Below are 22,908 nucleotides of genomic sequence, written 5' to 3'. Positions count from 1 at the left end.
GTTTTGATTACCTGCTTTTAAATCTCTGAGTGGTAAAACTTGTTGAATTCATGCTTCCTATCTGCCACAATCTATTAGAAGTTTCACTTTTCTGGTATGTAATTTTATTATTTCAATTTCAGGGAGACACAGTGCTGGAGTGGATAGTGCTGCTATCTCACATTTCAGGTCACATTTTTGGCCACAATAATCAGTAATTTAAAGTCCATTGCACCCAGGGCCATTGCCACTATTAAGGTGGATTAGGCATTTGCCTAGGGCACAGATCATAAGGGGGGGGAGGTGGGGGAACCAAACTGCACAGGTTGACTACTAAACAGTCAGTTGGCGCAATAATAAGCTTCACATATAACACAAAATAACCTACCATCGGCACTGATTGCATCATTACATTCCACTCAAAACTAGTTCAGTTTCTCCTTTCCCACTGACTTCAGTGCATTTCTCTGAGTTCAGCAAAGTACTTGAGAATTTCTGCAATTTTGCCAAACTGGAGGCAAAACAATTTCAGCAGGTTTCATGCTTCACTTGTTATGGACAACTTCCAGAGCGTATTTATAGACATCTTCATGGTGAATCTTGGTTTTCCCAGTGTTGAGAGTCAGTTCTAAATTTTGTCAAAGACTCACAAATTATTGGGATTTATTCCATGGAGCAGGTAAAAACAGTAGAGTTACAGTATGTGAGTACTGGAGATTGATCTTATCACCTTAGTCACTTTTTTCTTGACAGTGTAGGTTAAAAAAATGTCAGGCATTAAATCATGATACTCCAGGTAAAGCTGTTGGAAACCAGAAACAGAATGATGTGGAAGACATCATAAAGATAGCAGACTGTTATTAGAACAATTATTACCTTTACTAAAATGAAAATATGCATATTTTATATATTCCAGCCCAGATCAAGTAAAAGTGAAACAACAGGCCTTAAGCTAGCAGACAAGCTTTACTTTTAAGGCTATTTTAACATTGCAGATGCATTCAGATGTTGAGAAAATTGCCTATCATCTTCTGTATAAGTTGTATGGTGCAGTTAATTGACACCTTGACCTTTTTCCTACAGAATTATTATTACTTTAGAAGGTAAAACTGCTGAGAAAAATATCCATCTTTCATCCACTTATTATATATTTTATTCCAATTCAGTGACATCTTGCTCAAAATAAGTTTTTGAAACTATAAACTTAGTTTCTGGGCACAGCTTGGTAATGAATATTTTCAGTATACAGTGGACCCTTGACTTACAAACTCAATTCGTTCGCGAGGGCTGGTTGTAACTCAAGTTGTTTGTAAGTCAAGACTATTTTTCCCATAAGAAATAATGGAAATACCCATAATGCGCTCCGAACTTCCCACAGCAACACTTACTTAACTTTTTCATAATAAAAGAGGGTTTTATATTGTGCATAATTTACCAAAACGCCAATAATTTTTCTAATGTACTAACCAAAAAGTTATAAAAAGTGCCTAGCCTACCAGAAACAACAATTTCATACTCTTACTTACCATTTAATTTGACATCTGCAGGAAAGGAGGAGGAGGAGAATGAAACGGAAGGTGGTTATTGTTTCGAAGGAGCCTCCTTATGCAAATCTTTTCTTTGTAAAATTGTCGACATGGTGGATTTTGACATGCTGTACATATTAGCGAGATCGGTCACGAACGCCACTCTCATATTTCTGCACAATTTCTTTCTTCGTTTTGATTGTGATCGCTGTTTCTCAAGTTGTCGAGCACTCAGTTCAAAGCTGGCCGTGTTGTGAACTGCTGTAATAATACACTCGAAAGCAAGCTGGTGCTGACTCAGCCTGATGACATCATCATGTGCCGCACCAGCCCGCTAGCTAACATCCCTTAACAATCGCATTCTTTACCTTCGTTACCTTCTATTCCTTCCTTATCAATTATACGTCTTGCTTGCCATGGTCTTAGTGAATTATATCTATACTAATAAAAGGCAAAGCCCTCACTGACTCACTCACTCACTCATCACTAATTCTCCAACTTCCCGTGTAGGTAGAAGACTGAAATTTGGCAGGCTTATTCCTTAAAGCTTACTTACAAAAGTTAAGCAGGTTTCATTTCGAAATTCTACACGTAACGGTCATAATGGTCGATAACAGTTGACAACGTCCACCATGTTGAACTTTCTTATTTATGGCCCCATCTTCACGAAATTTGGTAGGCGGCTTCCCTGCGCTAACCAAAAGCGATTTACGTACTTATTTCAATGGTATGACGCCACTGTCGGCTGCCTTATTGAACTTTCCAACGTCACTAATTTTTCCACTTCCCGTGTAGGTAGAAGGCTGACCCCATCTTCATGAAATTTGGTAGGTGGCTTCCCTGCGCTAACCAAAACTGATGTACGTACTTATTTAAGTAGTATGATGCCACTGTCAGCCGCCTTATTGAAGTTTCCAATGTCACTAATTCTCCAACTTCCCGTGTAGGTAGAAGGCTGAAATTTGGCAGGCTCATTCCTTACAGCTTTATTACAAAAGTTAAGCAGGTTTAATTTCGAAATTCTACGCGTAACGGTCATAACGGTCAACAACATCCGCCGTGTTGAACTTTCTTATTCATGGCCCCATCTTCACGAAATTTGGTAGGCGGCTTCCCTGCGCTAACCAAAACCAATGTACGTACTTATTTCGGTGGTATGACACCACTGTCAGCCGCCATATTGAACTTTCCAACGTCACTAATTCTCCAACTTCCCGTGTAGGTAGAAGGCTGAAATTTGGTACTTATTTCGGTGGTATGATGCCACTGTCGGCTGCCATATTGAACTTTTCAACGGTCTTTGTTACTTATGGGCCCATCTTCAAGAAATTTGGTACGTGGGTTCCCAACACTAACTGAATCCTACTTACGTACATATATATGTCCATATAGCTTGCAGCTCGATCACCGTGTGAGGCGCCGTTGGGTCACCCATCCCAACGCCTCCCACGTTGTTGGCTGCCTGCCTATATAAGGCCGTCCGTCGCTCCAGTCTCTACATTCCCTTCCTTGCTTCGCCACGGGATTCACGTCTCCCTGCTGATAAATACAGCCTTTTTATTTAATCCACGGCTTCTCCGCTGTTTTATTGTTCATTTATTACGATTATAGTTATTGTGTAGGTATTTTAGACTTACTTTACATTTTTCAGGTACCCATTTCCTTTATCATTCCAACCGTACCCCCATTAACATGTCTATCAAGGTGATCACCATCGATCAAAGAACTGTCACTTACCGAGTGGTTTCCATGCCCAGAGATGGCACCTGCCTTTTCCGTTCTCTTTGTTACATATTGCACGGTCATATCAGGCTCACTCATGATATCCGGAGGAACATTGTGTCTTATGTATTGAATGACTGGGACAGGTTCAAGGTGTGGACTGATGACGGTACAGGAAATAATTATACTACACAGGAGCACTATAAGAGTGAAATGATTAAGCCCTTCACCTATGCATCTGCATGTGAGTTGATGGCTGCCACTGAATTGTTCGGTTGTCGCTTTCAAATGTACCGAAATGGCCAAATATATTACACCTTTCGACAACCGCCAATGCCTCTTAAACATCTTAGATTGACAGGTGACGATTTCAGTAGTGGACACTTTGATGTTTATGAATGTTTAAACTCTCAAAAACTGGATGTGAAGTTATCGATGAAACTGTTTGTATACTTACAACGCTTGACAGATGCCGAATGTGTCTTCAACACAAGTCCTACAAATACTGTCGTAATTGAAACAAACCATGAAACTCAAACCGATTATGATAGCAGCAATCCAAGCTGTGAGATTTGAAACAAGATTACTGTTCACATGGCCAACTGTACGTTGCATGCTCAAGAGTAAGCTCAGCGCACAGCTTGGTCATATTACAACCGGAGGACCAAAACAAAAATTTTGGTCATAAATCAAGTTGTCCGCATGCCAGGCCGGTCATATGTCAAAGGTCGACTGTACATTTATTTCACAGTTCTATAATGAATTTAATTTCTATATGTTGTATTTTTAATTAGTGAGGTGGAAGGATACTAATTACAGTAGTTATGTACAAAATAGTTTTTATATTTGTAGTTAAACATGTAGCTCCTGATTTCTGTTTTTGGCTACATTCACACTGCAGCTTAATTTTGATACGTTCACTTATTTTTTACATAGATCTAATATTTTCAGAGAAATGTGAACAAGAGAAAAGCATGTGAAATCAGACTTTGTTCAATCATATTTAGACCACTTTCATATATGGTACTAAATCTGATACAGAAATATAGTATGTGACTTAGTGCAACCATCATTTGACTGCTTGAATCAGAATTGAGTGCAAATGTACTCTTCCCAACTAACTTTACATCAGTGTTTATGCAACCTTCATCATACCTGTGCATTGAAAATGAAGTTTTTATCACACTAGTGACTCAAGTTGCCATTACAAAGAAAGCAAGGTAGTGCACTTAATAGGAATTTGGGGCATTTATCACCAGCCAATACAGCCTTGCTGCCATTATTTTTTTTGATGGAAGTAGCGTCCCTAACCTGCCTATTTCTCCAAGAAAATATTGCAGAAAGGAACTAAAGCCGCTTTTCCACTGCATAGTACGGCACGACACGGTTCAGTACAGCTCACTTTTGCGGGGCTTTCCACTGGGAACAGTACCTGGTACCTGGTCCTTTTTTTAGTACCACCTCAGCCGAGGTTCCAAGCGTGCCGAACCGTTACCAAAATGTGACGTGTAAACTCTGCTGGTCACTGATTGGCCGGAGAAAATCGTCATTACTGCGTCACTGGCTATTCTTTTCTTTAAAGGTACAGACACGCGGAAGTTTCGAAAGTTCTCCAGCCACTGAGTGTTTGTAAAACCGGGAACAATCACATCCCACCACTCTGAAGCACGGTTAAATGTCCAAACAGATGGTCTGTTGCAGCGACTTTTTTGCAAAATGTGGAAGATCTGTAATATACAGAATCAGCATTTTAATGTTACACTTGCAGTTAAGTTCATTTTATGCTTTGCAACAGTGATAAAAGTTAGCTAGTGATGTGCTTTTTTTAGATGCTTAACCTTGTGCGTCGTCGAGCTAAAGTGTTGTCGTTGTCTGCGTGTTGTTGTAAAAGTTCAATGGTGTCACGGCAGTAGAGGCGGCGCAACTCTAACGACACGTGAATAATCCCACCCACTCTAAAGCGGTACTAAACTGCAGTCGAAACGCAAACCGAGCCGAACTGAGCGAACCAAGGTGAGCTGTACTGAACCGTGTCGTGCCGTACTATGCAGTGGAAAAGCGGCTTAAACATCTCCGTTGACATTCTGGAACTATTAGTTGAAACATCAAAACTCTCCACCTGTCCTTACTACTCTCTCATGTCCACAGATCTGTGCGTAACATACAACATTGAGTACTGCACACAACTCAAAAGATAAGATCTTTCTTTTTCTACTTCTCATCCTTGCTATCATGAGTGGACAAATTGTAGATATCCTGCACTGAAAACAGTGTTAAGTAAGTCAGCAGCCAACTTGGCATTGATGTTCATGGTAGTCTAGTAGTTTGCATCTGTGTGACAAAGTTGTTTTTATTAACTTTGCACATGCAGGGAACATTCAGGATAGATACCGGTACAGACTCATATTGGATTTGCATGTATTATTTTGAACATGCAAATTAAAAATGTATGAAAAATGGGAATTAAGTCACTTTTAACTGCAGTGTGAACATAGCCTTTGTAACACTTATTAATGATTTCCTTGCTATATATTTGTTAATGTTGACTCTGCACCCTTTACCTGAAGCCTTTCTTTCTGTCTTTCTTTCTTTCTTTCTTTCTTTCTTTCTTTCTTTCTTTCTTTCTTTCTTTCTTTCTTTCTTTCTTTCATTTTTTCTTGTGCACTTGTTTGGGCTGACCAGTGACTTTACATCCAAAATGAAAAACAGGCAGATGGGAGTCCCTGGAAAGAACATGACGAAAAGCACCAGCATTGGAGGTGACATGTACAGCTTGGAAAAGAACGATGGCAGCCAGTCAGACACTGCTGTGGGTTCAGTAGGTGCTGGGGGCAAGAAGAGACGTTCAAGCATAGGTGCCAAAATGGTGGCGATTGTGGGGCTGTCACGGAAGAGCCGGAGTACATCTCAACTGAGCCAAACAGGTAGGCCCTTTTCATATATTTTGTGGTAATACTATACTATGAACTGATAATTTTACATTTTCTCTGCTCACACTCTAATTTGTTAGTTTACAGTGTAAGAAGGAAAGAAAACAAGATCTACTTTATAATCCAGTGTTAATATGGCAACTTTGTTTTCCCTCTAGATTAAATCTAAGAAGCCAATGCCATTTTTGTACATCTGAGTATTTCATCTTTTCGTGTTTCTCTCTTGTCTTTAAAAAAAGAAACATTGTTTTCCTAGGAACCAATAGGAGCTGATATTACATTTTTCAGTTGTGGGAAGAATATTTTGAACAATATTTCACTTGTTATTTCATCAGCATGCCGCCTCCAAATATACTCTTGGGTAGCTTTGAAAATTTGTCAGCAGTGAGTTTAATTATTCAATGTGTTTATATTGTCTACACGTGTATAAAGAAATTCAAATAATTAAAGTATGTTTATTTTGTAAGGATTATTGTAACAATCCAATTTCCCTTCAATGTAGTTGTTACATTCCAATGGCTCTGTCATGGATCTGGAGCTTGTCAAGAAGCAATTTAATTTTTTTTTCTCTCCTTCAATTTTTCTAGTGGTCACTTAAAATCTTTACTTAATCTTTGCATTATAGAGATTCATATTTTACTTTTGTTTCATTCAGTACACACATTACATGTTAAGAAAGTAATATTTAATTATTTATTATTTATCATTCTGCCATGACACCATCTTGGTTTTGAAATACATGTCTCCATTTTGGGTTTTGGGTGGCAACAAGCAGCATTAGTTTGAGACCATTGCATATGAAAGTATTTACACTGGCCAGTCAGTGTCATTACTGGCCAGGTTTTTTGAAAGAATCCTTATTAGATTATAGTGACGCTATTGATGTTTCAGTAGCAAACCTTGCATGAGTTTTGACTTTCATTCTTGAATGACGTTTTGGCTTTGACAGTATCTTGACCCATCCTTGTTTTTGTTTCTGTTTACTTCCATTTCCCTGTCCCATCTTTTCTTTTCACTGTCTGCTTTAGACAGTACAGGATCCAGGTAAGAAGGTTCTTGTTGCATTAAAGTCTGTGAGAAAGGGTAACCGCTATATGTTTAAAAAAAAACAAAACAAGTATATCTTAGTAGTAGTAGTAGAATTGTCACATATACAGAGTACAGTGAAATTCTTACTTGCATGTCCAAACAACAAATAACATGTCACCACTCTCCTAAGCCAATGATAATTTACTGAGTTTGCAAAGATATTTTACTGTATTTAACACTCAAATTACCAAAGCCTACAAAAAACTCATAAATCTGGCCCACCTTAAATTCCTTTGCACTTCTCCATCCACATCTTTTGTCTTGTAAATGTGTCGATCAAGACAAGCAGCAATCAGCCTGCTAAACCATCCCTACCACTGCCGCAGAATGGGCAAAAGGTTCTCCCAACTTGAGTGTTGATTATCTTGGAGTGAAGTGCTGGAGTTTTAGAGTCGAAATAATAGATCACTGTTTGGAACACATGCATTTCATGTGTGTTCTGTGTCTACAACAATCTATGTAAACATAGAAACGTTTTTCATGTTTTAGTAGTAAATGACAAACTGTAGACATAAACTGTATATTGTGTTAAGATTAAAGTCCAAATATCAAATAAACACTTTCACAATAGCTGCAAGTGCAATGCAACATTTTCCGTAGTGCAGTGGTAAGAACTGCTCACTTTTAATCCAGTGGTCACGAGTTTGAAACCAGCTCCTGTGCACATTTGCCATTTTGAGTAGTGAGCTGCTCTTATTGTTAATTATATACAATAAAAACATACATTTGATTTGCATCTGTAACAGCTGGTGTAAATTTATAGTACTTTGAAAAGATTAGCGTTTTTTTTCTCTCGCATATATTCTGTTAGTCACGATCATGATACAAACCACCACCAAAACCCCAGATCTGACGCTGTTAGTTCTTATTTGAAACTGGGAATAACTGTAGCTGTGAGTGGCATTTTGAGACAATGAAACTGGAATTTCTCTGATCTGGAGGGATAAAAGCTGACACACGAATGCTGATGTATCTGCCTTCTTGGTATCTCATTGTCAGTTGAATTTTTTTATTCAGTTTTGTTGAGTGTTCCTATATATATTGTCACAAAAACGAGACATAGACAGAAAAAGGTTTGGGGCAGCCACCCGTGTAATCTGGTTTCCTGGCTGCAAAAGTCGTTTTTGTCAAATTAACCAGCACTGAAGTGCATACAACGGAGTCCAAAACAAGACTGAGGAAAAAGGGGAAAGGGGCAGGTCCGAAGTTCCACTTCAGCGCGTTTTGCCTCCGGGAATCTATAGGGCCTCTCCCGGACGATTACTCCGGGGTCCGTGACTATATCGTGCGCAATCAGCAAGGTCTGGACCGGTGACTCGCTCACTACTTCGGGGACGGCCTGGATTGCCTGGGTTATCTCCTGCCGCTGTAAGGGTGTCAGCTCGTCACCGAGGTTAAGGGCAGACGTGCTAGCAAATAGGGAGAGGGATCTACGAGTGTCGGGAGACTCCTCCCTGTCCTTCCAAGGTTTTAACAAATTGACATGGTAGATCCTCTCGCTCGGCCGACGATTAGGTTGTTTAACTAAATAGTCGACGAGCCCCTTCATTCCTTAACCTCATATGGCCCCTGCCAGTGAGCTAGCAATTTGGAATGGGAGGTAGGAATAAGCAGACGTCAGGAAAGATGGCGGAGGAAGGGCGGAAGTGGACGTAGTGCAGGCAGGCTATGATGGCGGAGCGTGTTTTTTCCTGGAAGACAAAGGAGAAAGGTTAGTACCCCGCCATTCCCCGCAGGCGAACGTCTTTCGAAGTGGTTTAAGATCCATCCGCGTCCTCCTAGTCGCACGTGCGTGACAATATATATATACAGTATATATATATACTAGCAAAATACCCACGCTTCGCAGCGGAGAAGTAGTGTGTTAAAGAAGCAATGAAAAAGAAAAGGAAACATTTTGAAAATAACGTAACATGATTGTCAATGTAATTGTTTTGTCACTGTTGTGAGTGATGAGTATTGCTGTCATATATATATATATATATATATATTTACACACACACATAAACATATATATATACATATCTATACATATACACATATATACACATATATATCTACATATATACACATACATATACATACACACATACATACATACACACACATATATACACACATATATATATATATATATATACATACACACACACATATATATACATATACATACATATCTACATATATACACACACAGCTATTTCGTATCAGTGCAATACGCTGCTTGTTAAAACGGATAACTCCCGCTCTTACGTGCAAGTCTGCGTGGATATTATGAACTATCATATTTGTTCAAGTTCTATTTAAATTTTAAATAGAAGGAATTTTTATTTAGTCGACAGAAATATCTTTGGTAGGAATGGTAAAAACAGACAGGAATATTATTCGTGAATAAATCAACTCAAACCTTAAATAACTTAAAAGAACAAACATTCAAATTTCTTTACTCTTATGTAAATTTATATAAAAAATAAACTTAGATTTTAAATATCCCAAAAGATTTTGCTCTCCATAAAAATATATCCTTTCAAAATTATACAAATTCAAATATGAACATGCTGCATAACAAAACCTGGAAATATAAATAAAATGTGTTCCTTTCAGCAATAACAAATCAAATCATTCAGTTGTCTTTGCTCATATGTCATTTTAGAGCTGGACGCCTGGCATCTTTTTTTGGCAACAGGTTCGTTTATGTTTGGTGTGAGGTTCTGTGTTGTGGAGATTCTCAGGATGGATTGCAGGTGCTCATCAGTGAGGCGACTCCTGTGTGCTGTTTTGTTAGTCTTTATCACTGAGAAGAGCTTCTCACACAGATATGTGCTACCAAACATGCACAAGGTTCGAGCCGCATGTAGACGGACTTTTTTTGTTCTTCAAAGTCACCAAAGCGCCGTGCAAACTCAGTGCGCTCGGTTTATCAGCAAAGTGCGATTTGGGAACACCGTAGTGACGACTTGGTTTCAACATTACTTGGCAACAGGGAAAGTTGCACTGGTGCATTTGTGTCTCCCATAAAAGCAACTTCACTTGAAATCACTTTGTGATTGTGCACGGGTAAAAACGTCCGCTGAAGTGTCAGATTCTTATTTAATTCTTCTGCTTTCTGTATCTTCTGCATTGCATTCAGGTCTTTCAGCCTCACTGATGAGCACCTGCAATCCATCCTGAGAATCTCCACAACACAGAACTCCCTGATGTTTTGTCTCATAGTGCCGTCTTAGATTAAATTCTGTAATTACAGCCACATTAGCTCCACAAATGAGACACACGGGTTCAGTAAACATATACTCAGCCTCCCATCGGTTTTAAAGGCTCTATTTTCAGAATCAACTTTTCTCTTCAGCATCGTGTGAGCTAGCCGCAATAACTTGCAGCATCATAAGCTAGACTTGATTAACGCGTAAGTGTTGGCAAGGCAGCTGAAGCGCTGCATTATGGGATCTGTAGTTTATTGTGTTACCAGCGCTTCATATACCCGGGCTTTAATAACAATAATACAGTATATAAAATGATCTGCGGGCCGGATATAATTACGCCGGGCGGATGTGGCCCGCGACCCTTGAGTTTGACACATATGGACTAAATAGAACTTGAAAAGATATATTTTTTCAAATGTGATCGCGCAATTCAGATAGAGTTGACGACACTACAGCCTGCATGCCTCAATAAGTCATCCTCCCCTCGCTCTTACTTTTTTACCGTTCATCTAATGAATACACTGAGTATGGCTTTACCAAAACAATCATTGATGGCTAATAAAGTATCCATTATTCGAGTATGTAGATCGGGATATATATATATATATATACCAGCGTATTGCAGCGAGAAGTAGTGTGTTAAAAAGCTAGAAAAGAAAAGGGAACATTTTAAAAATAACGTAACATGACTGTCAATATACAGTATTTGTTTTGTGAGTGTTACTGAGTGTTGCTGTCATCAAGGATTTGATTATCATTATTTCTTTCAATCAGGTTCGTATTTGTAGGATGTGTTGTGTTCAAGTTACATTCCGTGTTTGTCAATCGTTGTAAAGATGACAGGTTTCATTCATCGATTCGTTTCTTACTGCATCAATAAACAGCTCGTCTTCTTCTTTATCTGAGACCTGACACACTGCATGCACGGGTTTTTTACACTGTCTTCCTTTAGCGGGACATTGACTTTTCCACCGTGTGCTTTGTTTCGCAGTAGCTGGATTTATGAATATGCTTGTATGTATCAGGCGCTTCATATTTTTGCTGCCTTTTCAATTGTGTAATTCGGTTTTGTTCAGCTCTTTGGAACTGTTGCTTTTTATCTGTGCACTGCGTCAGTTCACGTGAGCCACTCGGTGTACATGCATCGAAGGTTCCCAGCTGTGCTGGTGCCATCTCGTGCTATGTCCATGGCTGTATTTAATGTTACCTTAGTCCTGGCCACTTAAAACTTTCTCTCAGTTTCGCTGAGTTTGTGTCAAACACCACCCTGACCATCTCATCTTCCTCTCCATAAGCACAGTCCTTCACCCGTGAATATTTACCAAGCAGTTTGCTATTGGATTGCCGCTGACGGACGGCCTTATATGGGTGGGCACTAAATTACAAGCGCCAGCGCAGCCTGTCTATGAACTTAATTTAAAGTGTAGGTTTACATCGTGCTTTGTTTCCAAGTAGCAGAACTCATGAATATGGTTGTATATGTCACTCGCCGCTTCTTATTGTTTAGCTGCCTTCTCAATTATATAATGCATGTTTTCTTAAGCGCTTTTTGAGGTCTTCCTGGTTTTCTATGTACTGCGTGATTACGTGGGAGGCGTGATGATGTCACACGAAACTCCGCCCCACGGCGTTGAAGCTCATCTCCATTACAGTAAATGGAGAAAAACTGCTTCCAGTTATGACCATTACGCGTAGAATTTCGATATAAAACCTGCCCAACTTTTGTAAGGAAGCTGTAAGGAATGAACCTGCCAAATTTCAGCCTTCCACCCACACGGGAAGTTGGAGAATTAGTGATGAGTCAGTGAGTGAGTGAGTGAGTCAGTGAGTGAGTGAGTGAGTGAGTGAGTGAGTGAGGGCTTTGCCTTTTATTAGTATAGATATGATATATATATATATATATATATATATATATATATATATATACATATATATATATACTGTATATATACGATATATATATACTATATATATATATATATATATATATATATATATATATATATATTTACTTATCTATGTATTTACTGTGTTTATTATTGAAAGAGCTTCTGTAAAAAGACCAATTTATTCCTGGGTACAAATAAGGTTCTAATTTTCTTAATCACTGACTTGTACTTCTTTTGTTAATCTATGGGAATTAATATCTATGAAACTCTGTTTATACTTCACAGATTTGTTTGTTTTCCTGACAATTCATGTTTTTTCCTCCTGTTGCTTGAAATCTTTTGTTGGTTTATTGTTTTTTTGTTTGCTGGTGTATCTACTGCACAAGATTAAAACATAACCACAACTTTTAAACCAGCTTAAGATATTTTAGCATAGACCTAATAATACTTACTATACTTTGATTAAAAAGTTTTCCTTTCATTTTATGAGCAGTATATATTTCTTACATGTTCGGTATATATAATTTAAATATCTTTTGCTAGCTGCATAAATATGGAAAAATGACATAATTTGTTTTCCCGAGGTTGTGTGAATAGAAGCTGTGATGCAATTTAGAAATGCATATAAAATTAATACTTTCCTTGGTTGAGGAACAAGTTAACATTCAGTAGTTGCTATGGTAAGACTACTTATTTTTAATCCTTTTTAATCCTTCAATATTTGAAACATGTGAGCAAATATGCAAGTCATATCTCAGTCAAAAGCCCACTGTAGTTAGCCTAGGAAGATACTAAGGCTTGATTTCTGTCAGTCTTTAGATGAGGGACAGCATCTTCCAGGAGAAACACTTTGCATTTTGGAGTGGATGTGTACTTGTGGAACTGAACTGCTGGCTCCACTAACTTTTGTATTTTGTTATGGTTCTTTTCTTGTACACATTTCAAGACAAGGATAAAACACTTAAATGTTAAAAGAATAGCAGCACCTTTGTTTTTAATGTTATTTTTTGAACAACAAACAACTAAAAGTTTTTAGTTTTTTTGAAGCCTGATTCAGCAGAAAATGTGATGATATGCGCATTATGTAAAACTGAAATTTGACAGGTAAAATCCTACACAGTTCAGTGTCATTTCAGTACACATGAAATGGAAGTAAAGAAAAAGTTCAGTACTCAGGATGCTCACAGAGAACTCGTAAACGCTTCTAGGAAAGATCTGCTCCAATAACAAAAATTAATGGAAGTATTCCTTTTTTTTTGACGACGAGCTGAAATTAGCTACATTTCTGTTAGCAGTGGCACAGTTCAAAGAAGATTTATAGAGCTATGAAATTTCATAGGAAATGAGATTGCAGAATGTGTTTCAAGAAGTTTATATTTTAATTTGTCAATTGATGAAAGCAATGACATCACTAAAACCAGTCAGATAGTTGTATGTTTCTGGTTTCTTGATATGGACAAATGTGGTTTTTCAGAAAAACTCTTGTGTTTGGTTTCTCTAAAAGACGGCCCAAATCCAAAAATCATTCACGAAGCTATAAAATCTCAACTTGATGAATTAGGAATTTCCTTTAACAACCTCTACGGCATCACTGCCAATGAAGAATCTGCAATGCAGAGAGAGGCAAGCGGTGTTTTAAGACTTTTCAGAAATGACTGTAGCAGTGATGTTTTCAGATTGCATTTTTAAAGCTGCCTATAAAACAATGGTGGAGGTCACTGTAAACAAAACTATTAACACAATAAATACACGCAGATTCCTTAAAAATAGATTTCAGTTACTTTGTGAAACAACAAGTGAGCAACATAATGTGCTCCTCAACTTAATTCAATTTGTTGGTTGAATTTTGAATTAAGTACCCATTGTCTTTGTGAACTTTACAACAATGTAGTGACTGCTTTAAAATCTGTTAATAAGGAACTGGTTAAGCAACTTCAGGACTGTGTTGTGCGTTCAAGTGTTTTATTTTTGAACGACTTTTTGCCTAAATTCAGTTCAATAAATCTCTAGCTGTAGCAACCCAATTTAACAATACTTTTACTGATACTCTTTCTAGTTTCATCGATTCGCAGTCGCAAGATATCAAAAGCAGAATGTGCAAAAGAATTATGAGATATTTAGAAACAGTGCATGATGATCTTGGGTTAAAATTTAAGGAAGCAACATTTTTCAAGGATGTTTACTTTCCTCTCAAACTCATTTTCCGAAATTAATGTTGAACATTTTAAGGACACTCAAATTTGTTTATCCTCTTTTCCCTCTTTATCTTCCCTCTACTGGTTAAATATAATACTCTTTTGATATGAGCATATAAAATATAAATTTCAGGAAAAGGATGTGACAGCTGAATAATTGTAGTGGGATATCTTCAAGGATTGTGTTATCTATAAAGATCTCAAATGTGTAGCTTTGCTCATTTTAACTATTTTTCTGACTGCAAGTGATGTGTTAATGGACATTCAGCTCACTTCGCTTCCTAAAATGTAAATACCATAACAAACTGAAGAATGAGCATCTTGAAACTGCTCTCCGCTTAGCAGTAGAGGAGAGAGGTGAGGAGGAATTTCCATTCAATAAACTTCTTTGAAAGCAAGCGGTATGTATATTACTGATGTTTTTGATACATTTTTATAAACTTTTTATATTTTATGTAATATTTAATATTGGAAATGCAAAACTCACATATGTGTGGCCACTGAAAAGAATTTTCTGAGAACCTCAGGCTTAACATACTGTATAAAGAACATGAAAAATATCTAACAGAATTAACATGTGTAAAAGACAGGCCCCGGACACAGACAGACAGACACCATATGTCCAAAACACACATTTTATTTTTTTAAACGTCCTGCACACAACACAGTGCTCCAACACAAACAGTATTCAGTCCTTCTCTTTCCTTTCACCGCCTCTACTCCTTTCTTCCTAAGCTTTGTCCTCCTCCTCCCGACTCTGGCTCCTAAATGGAGTGAGACAGCCTACTTTATAGTGCACCCGGAAGTTCTCCAGGTGTCTCTTGATTAACATTTGGCAGCACTTCCGGGTGTGGCAGAAGTGCTGCATAGCAACCCTGCTCCTCTTCTGGCAGCACTTCCAGGTGTGGCTGAAGTGCTGCATTTCCAGACTCTGGAGCTGTCCAGGTGCCCCCTGGCGGTGGCCACGAACCCCCACCGATGTAAACCAAGGGGGCTGCCCTCCCGTGTCCCAGGGGATGTAAACCTGGTAGTACGCCCATTCCTCTGGTCTTCTCTTGAAAAGGGCGTCCTGTCCGGGCAGGATCCCCGGCCGTCCATCACACATGAAAGAGAATAAAAATGCAAAATGTTTAATGAACTAGAAAACAATCATTTAAAAAGCAATACAATAGAAAAATAAATTAATCAAAAATATATTTATTAAAATAAACAAAAAATAGAATTAATAAAAAACAATAAAACATTTAGGAAGTGAAGTAACTAAACCCAGGGATTGAGCCCTGGTTAAACTATGAAAACCAGAATGAGAATTTGTAATCCAATAGCAAAAACAGAAAAATGTACAAGTTTCTATTGTATCCAAGTATCGTGCTTTGGAGAAAAGGTCCAAAGGCTGCATGGCAATGGTATTTGATAGTAGAATGCCATTCAGATGATAAACCACTTTAATAGACAGCATCCAGCAGCAGGGTGTGTTACCTGTTTAAAATAATGTTAAGCATGTTCATACTCCATTGATATATGATGTAGTTACTCTAAATGTCTGCCTTTGGCACTGCTTCTTCCTATTAGTAGCAAATTTCTGTGTACAAAAATAAGACTGACCCCATGCTTTTCTTCTGTCTGTCTCTTCCAAGGTACCACTTTTCCATTATGTACCACTCTTTTTATTCATCTACACCATTTACTCTTCTGTTGCTTCGTCTCTGGAACCATAAAGAAAGTTATCTTAGTAGCTTAGTGTATCCCTATAACACTGCCAGATATTGTCTGTGAGTCGGAGTGAGATGTAATTGCTTGGTACGTTGAAAATAAAGCTGGGCCTTAGGAACATTGATTAATTTTTAGGTATGCTGATTAATTGTTAGGTAAGCTGGGTCACTATTAGGAACATTGATTAACGACTGGTTGTGGAAGTAGCTTTGTGTAGAAGTTACTTGTTGCACTGCAGCTTGTTTTGAAGATAATATTTACTAAGATATTACTAATCTAAAATATATTAATAAGGGGAAATGAGGATTGTTAGCAAACAATGGGTCTCATTCATGAAAAGGTGCACATAAAGGTGATTTTACTAAAATCTTGAGCCACATTTACAAACCATAAGTAAAACCTTGATTTTTTTCTTAATACCCTGCATAGGCTTATAAATAGCAATCAATCATTAATTGCCACTTGCACATTGCAAGTTCATTACCATAATCTACACCCAGCAATGTCCCTAATCTTACCATATAAAGATGTGCAGCCACTCGTGCCCGGAATCTGCCAAAATGTCAAAAGTGAAAAAAAGAAGGGAAAAAATGCAAATAAGCAGAGATCAAGGTGTTTTTAACAGAAGTTTTTAACAAAAGAAATTAAATATTATTATCTAGCATGAATAGTGGTATCACTGGGTCAGGGAAATGAATTGCTTGGAAAGAGGTGCTGAATGCGGTTCATTTCAGTGTCTTTTGTAGATTTTAACTGTTAATGAAATAAAACGGAAATGGTTTGATTTGAAAATAGATGCAAAGAAACTCATAGCTGCTCACCAAAAAATTACTTCCATGATGGGTGGGGCTTCCAGCTCTTTGCAACTGTCTGTTCCAGATGAGACACTACATCCATTGTTGGAGATGCGTCTTTAGTGGCTATTATTACAGACTTTGTTATGGTTCTAATAATCAGCTCGGAGCGAAATGAAGTGAAAGAAATAACGTGAATGGGAGGGGAGATGATCGCGTGACTCCCCCACCCACCTACACTCTCCATCCCTCCACAAACACACAACGCAGTCTCTCGGATCCCAACTCTCCTTTATATGTATAGATAAGCAGTTTTGTAGGTACATATTCCTGCTATGTCTAGTATTTAAGCTATAATTATTTAATGAGATACATTTATTAGTACAGGTATATAGAGAACAGGGGTATCAAAGAAAAAAGCCATTTCAATACCTCTGGTAGTCTATGGATCCTTGGACAGTTTTTTCCAGGCATTATAATTTCAAAAGGTCTGATCAAAAACTCAAAGGTCATATCTTAGTTCTGTAATTAAATCTTTAAACTTTGATTTTTTGACATTAAAGTTTCTCTTATTTAGAGGTAAGTATGTAATAATGAATCATTTTATCTCAAAGGTAGCCCTAGTTTCTTTTGTGTTAAATAAAATCTGGTTTCTTGACTCAGATATTTTCATGACCTTATATTTTTCTTTCAGCTAGTTTCACTTGAGCATTACACAGAAGCTTCTGTTTTCACATTTCATTTTCTGTGAAGGAGCTACCAGGATTAGAGATTTTTCTGTCTATACTGAGGACTTAATGTCTTTTTATGTATGTATGTATTTATTTATTTATTAACTTCCTACTACTACATTTTATAATAAATTGCACAAGTTACACATTATAAAATATAAACAAGCTGCTCCTTGAACATGCAAATTATTATTATTATTATTATTATTAAATAACATCTTGCACATTATCTCAGGGTACAAATCTAAGAGTTACGGAAAGTGGGGCATCCCAGGTTTATTTGCAAATGCATAACACAATTTAAAGCATATGAATGAAGTCTTCTCCCATTCCAGTCTTTAAATTTGATGTCACTGTCTTGGATATTCATTTTTCTGTAAGTTAATCTGAAGAAATTCTAAATTTTAAACCAAGTTTTTTATCAAAGATCTTTTTCTATACTAGAAAGTGACACAGCTTAATCCTACTTTAATTATATTATGTTTTCCTAATTGATGTTGTTTATCAATTATTCCTATACTTGAGTATCCCGTTTTGTATGTCCCTATTTAAAATATATCTTCCTTTATCCTATGGCACTCACTTTGTTACTATGGCAGAGACTGATTATTAATTCAAGTACTGTAATTTCCTGAGACCTATATATTGTACTTAAAGAAAAGTTATTTTCCTGGTTCCTTTTCACTGTAAGCCATTTCCATTTGTTGCATTTAAGTAACCCAAATGCATAGTTTTCATATACAGCTCTATTGCACTGCGAGTATGATTTTCTGTATTCTATGTACAGTGTTCAAATTTGTCAATTACTTATTTTAGGAGAAAAATATGTATGTTTTACTATACATGTGTACATCTACTATTTAAATAACTGCAGATACATAAACTCTTGCCTTTGAGTAATCAATATATTACAGTATATTTACATGGTCTTACATCTTAATTGTTTAAAAGTAAATTTTAATATATAGTTATTATGACAGTACAAAGGTGACTATTTATAAATAATAGTTTAATACTTAAACCTCTTTGAAAAGTAAGGTGTAGATATTTTTGTACCTGTTACTCAGGGTACTTTGGGAAGACAGAAGAAAAGAGTTTCATAAGGCAGTAGAAACATATTAATGTTTTATCTATTTTTCATTTCCCATTTAATGTAATAGATGATGGGATGAATTTCAATAGCATTTTATACCACGTGAACTTGAATTAAGTTTTCGTAGATGTCCTTTAAGTTGGTTCACAAGCCTTCATTAAAACCTGTCTTTTAATACTCTGGAAAACAATTGATTTAGGTGAGTAATGTCTCATTTGTCATTTGAAGTCATTCAGTAAATAATTAGAGCTAATATTGTCTTTAAAAAAAGCTGTTTGAAAAACTGGAAAGTTTACTGTTAGTACTCGTACTGAATTTTATAAAGTTGCTTACACTGGGCCAGAACAAACACAAAAAAGGTATTGATTTTTGGGGGGAGTGCTTTTTTACTGCACATTTTATGTGTTATCTCCTAAAAATTGTTATAAATCACTTTCACTTATACAGAGGCATGCAAAAGTATTCAATTCCCTTGAAAGTCATCATAATTTTCTGCATTACAAAAGATTTGTACACATTTGTCCATACAGTATTTTTAATGTAAAGTATTATGCTGTAACAATATATTTCCAAATTCAGAATATACTGTTTTCTGTAGATATTTAACTGAAGAAGAAAAATGCAAAAGTTAGTGTTTCTATAAGTATTTAAACCTCCATGCTTTGGAAGCTCCAAGTTTGCACAAATGACAAATTAATCACAAACGAAACAAAGGTGACGGTTATTTGACCATTATTAAACATAATTAGGTACTACTTGTGAGTCCTTTATATCTCTCTGAGTATAAAAAGCACCCTTTGTAAGAGTGTGATAAGTGGTCTGCGGTGCCGTGAAGGTTTTAAAATAAATAATTATGTCCCGAGTGTGTGCAGGCTCAGGAGGGGTGCAAGTGTGCACTTAACAATGCCACTCTCAGGTTGACTGCATTGCTTGGCTGATCGCACACTTGTGTGCAAATGTGAGTGGATCAGTAATGTTCCTCATTCATACCAAAGATTGGGTGTAGGGTCACATCTGCGCTCAATCAAGACAATATAAGAGGAGCCTGTACAACAACGAAATAAGAACAGAGATTAGAGGAACAGAGAAAGAGAAAGAACAATGGAGAGAATGGAGGTTAAAGGAAAAAAGGATAGATATAGCTGAATTAGGAGAGGCCATTGAACAAGGGAATGGATGCAGGTGTTCAGGAGTGAGTCTCAGTCAGATGAAGAAGGGCTGAAGAAGGGGTGCTCCTATTGAGCGATATTGGGGAGTAGGAGCAGCCCATTAGCCAGTGTCTCCAACAGATGGTGAAGGACTGATTGTGGGAGATGTGTATATGGCTTGGCATGTTGCCCCACGGATGCCAACAGAATGGCAATGCGGATCCAAGCCAGGCATTAAGGGTTGACTGTGCTTGTCGCAAAGATGTCTCCTTTGGCTATGGGATCCAGGTAAGCGAGGGAGACGTCAGATTTTAAGAAGTAATTTTTGAAAGACTGCTTCCTGCTGTGATTTTAACCTCATTTTAATACACATAAATGAAACACAAAATATTGCAGGAGAACTTGTTCCAGTCTGCTATCAATCTACGGCTTGGGAAAAAGATTCATTTTTCAACATGACAATGAGGCCAAAGCAACCCTGGAATTGCTCAAAAACAGAAAAGTGAATGTTTTAGAATGACCAAGTCAAAGCTCTGCTCTTAACCCTATTAAGAATCTGCGACACTATTTGAAATCTGCTGTGCAGAGGTACCATCCCACCAACCTAGAGGATCTCTATAAATTCTGCTGAGTAGAATAGGGAAGAATCACTCCTGAGCTCCTGCTGTTATTGCTGCAAAAGGGTTCTAGACAAAGTATTAATGTGTAAGACTTAAATATTTATGCACACACTAATTTTGAGTTTTTCTTCTTCAGTTAAATTTCTAAACAATATAGTTTATTTTGACTTTGGAAATGTATTGCTACAGCATAAGAGTTCACATTAAAAATGCTGAATGGATAAATATATGTAGAAATCTTTTGTCATGCAGAAAATTATGATGACTTTCAAGGGAATTGAATACTTTTGCATTCCACTATATTTGTAAGTCAGGCAGAAGTGGTGTTGTCATGCAGTGACATTCTATGACAGTCCTTTGCTTGGGCGGTGCTACAGTGTTTCCCAAAAAGTGCTCTTTAAAGTGGTCTCACTTGTGCTAAAATTATCAAATAGATTTTGACAGTGGCATAATGGTATGTGCAAGATGGGCTAGTTTGAGCATTCATGCAACTGATCTCCTGGTATTTTAATGCACAACACTCTCTAAAGTTTACTCAGAATGGTACAAAAAACATTCAGTGAAGAAGGAAATTGATGAGAGCGGTCAGAGGAAAATGACCAGATTGGTTCAAGCTAACAGAAATGTGAAAGTAACCTGAATAACCACTCTGTATTATTGTGGTGAACAGAAAAACATCACAGAATGCACAACATGTCGAACCTTGAAATGGATGGGTTACAAAAGTAGGTGATCATGTTAGGTTCCACTCCTCTTAGCCAAGTACAGAAAGCTGAGCATGGACCAGAATCTCAAAGCAGTCTTTTCAACGTCTTGTGGAGTGCATGCAATGAAGAACTAAGACTGTTTTGAAATCAAAAGAAGGCCCTAACCAGTATTAGTATATTGTTCATAATACTTTGTAGTGAGTGGGGTGGTTGATGTGACCACTTCTTATATTTCTGCTATCACTGTAAAGGTTTTTTTTTTTTTTTCATCTTCTCAGCCAAATGATGGACTGTTTTACTTGCATGGACAGCTCTTTGAACCTTATATTGAAAGTTCACAGTGACAGCTACCAAATGCAAATTCCACCCTTGGAATTAATTAGAGACCTTTGACCTGCTTAATACTTAATTAAATAATGAGGGAACTACTCCCAATTGGCTGTGGAACAGCTTGTCAGTCAAATGTCCATAAACTTTTTAGCTCCTGAAAATAGGGAGACCATGTATAAAAAAGTCAGTCATACCCAAATGACTCCTACAATATTTTTGGTAAACACTTAAATAACATAATGATTACTTTATTTCAAATCCATTGAGGTGATGTACAGAGCCAAAGTTGTGAAAATTGGTTCAGTGTCAAAATACGTATGGACCTGACTGTATTTTTTGAAATAGAAACTGCAGTTAAAAAGGTTCTGGTAGAAAATAAAGCTTTAAAAGGGATCTGTGTTATTTTGGAACATCAAAAGTACATTTTTTAGTAACATAAGACAATGCAATTTCTTTCCTCACATAATATGAAGACTAAATTTAAATGCTGAGACTGATGTCCTTATTACCTACCATAGAATGTTGATGATTAGGTCTAGAATGACATTTGATTTGTATAAAGGCCTGTATCTTATAATCTTTATTTATGCTTTTAATTGCAGGCATTAATGTGTTCTTTTAGCTAAACATATCCAAAATAACTGATGACTTTATAAGTGTGAAGTAGGATATTGAAATTAGCCTTAGATTCTGATAGTAAAGATGTCTTGTGTTCCTTGCACTGCATTTTAAATTAACTGCAGACTAGAAACAAACGAGAAACACAACAATTTGAGCAGTGTGAAAGGACAACCAGCTGGTAAAGCATTGCCAGGCTAAAAGCAGGCATCAGTGAGCACAGGTTGAAAGCACAGCCCAGCAAATTATATTAGTCAAATGTAGACCTACCTTAAAACATCTGAATTTTTTCATTCTCAAAAGCAGTTTGTTAAAAAAAAATAACCTGAAATATTAGAGACTAGCCGAAGACCACGGTAGCATACGGCAGTATAAGAATAGGAACGGAAAATGGTGAGAAAGGAATTCAGTATAACAAAGGCTTAGGAAACCACCGCCGCAGTATAATGAAAATAGCAAGGAGCGAAACCAATGGCAGTGGTCGAAAGAGTACCTTCCTGTAGCAGGCTATTGAAAACATAGACATATATAGGTAGACGCCGCATTCACTGTGTTGCCCAGTCAACATGATAAGTCAGCACGTCCGCCCTATTGCAAGTGGTAAAAGTGCCATTTAAACTAATA

At 37.1% G+C, this 22,908-nt stretch overlaps 1 protein-coding gene across 49 annotated transcripts in view; it reads left to right on the top strand.

Moving 5' to 3' along the window:
• Positions 1–22,908, top strand: part of rims2a (regulating synaptic membrane exocytosis 2a) — a 1,270,129-nt gene that overhangs the window by 1,152,195 nt on the left and 95,026 nt on the right. For 41 of the 49 annotated variants that reach the window (XM_039736790.1, XM_039736792.1, XM_039736793.1 and 38 more), the window contains one exon: positions 5,910–6,151. The exons of 6 other annotated variants lie outside the window; for them this stretch is intronic. In XM_039736790.1, coding sequence (XP_039592724.1) covers positions 5,910–6,151 — 242 coding nt within the window. The remainder of the gene's footprint in view (positions 1–5,909; positions 6,152–22,908) is intronic. 2 more of the 49 variants (XM_039736791.1, XM_039736816.1) reach the window with 1 other exon arrangement.

This window comes from Polypterus senegalus, chromosome 15 (assembly GCF_016835505.1).
Source record: "Polypterus senegalus isolate Bchr_013 chromosome 15, ASM1683550v1, whole genome shotgun sequence".
Taxonomy (NCBI): Eukaryota; Metazoa; Chordata; class Cladistia; order Polypteriformes; family Polypteridae; genus Polypterus; species Polypterus senegalus.
This window is presented reverse-complemented; position numbering and strand designations above follow the sequence as displayed.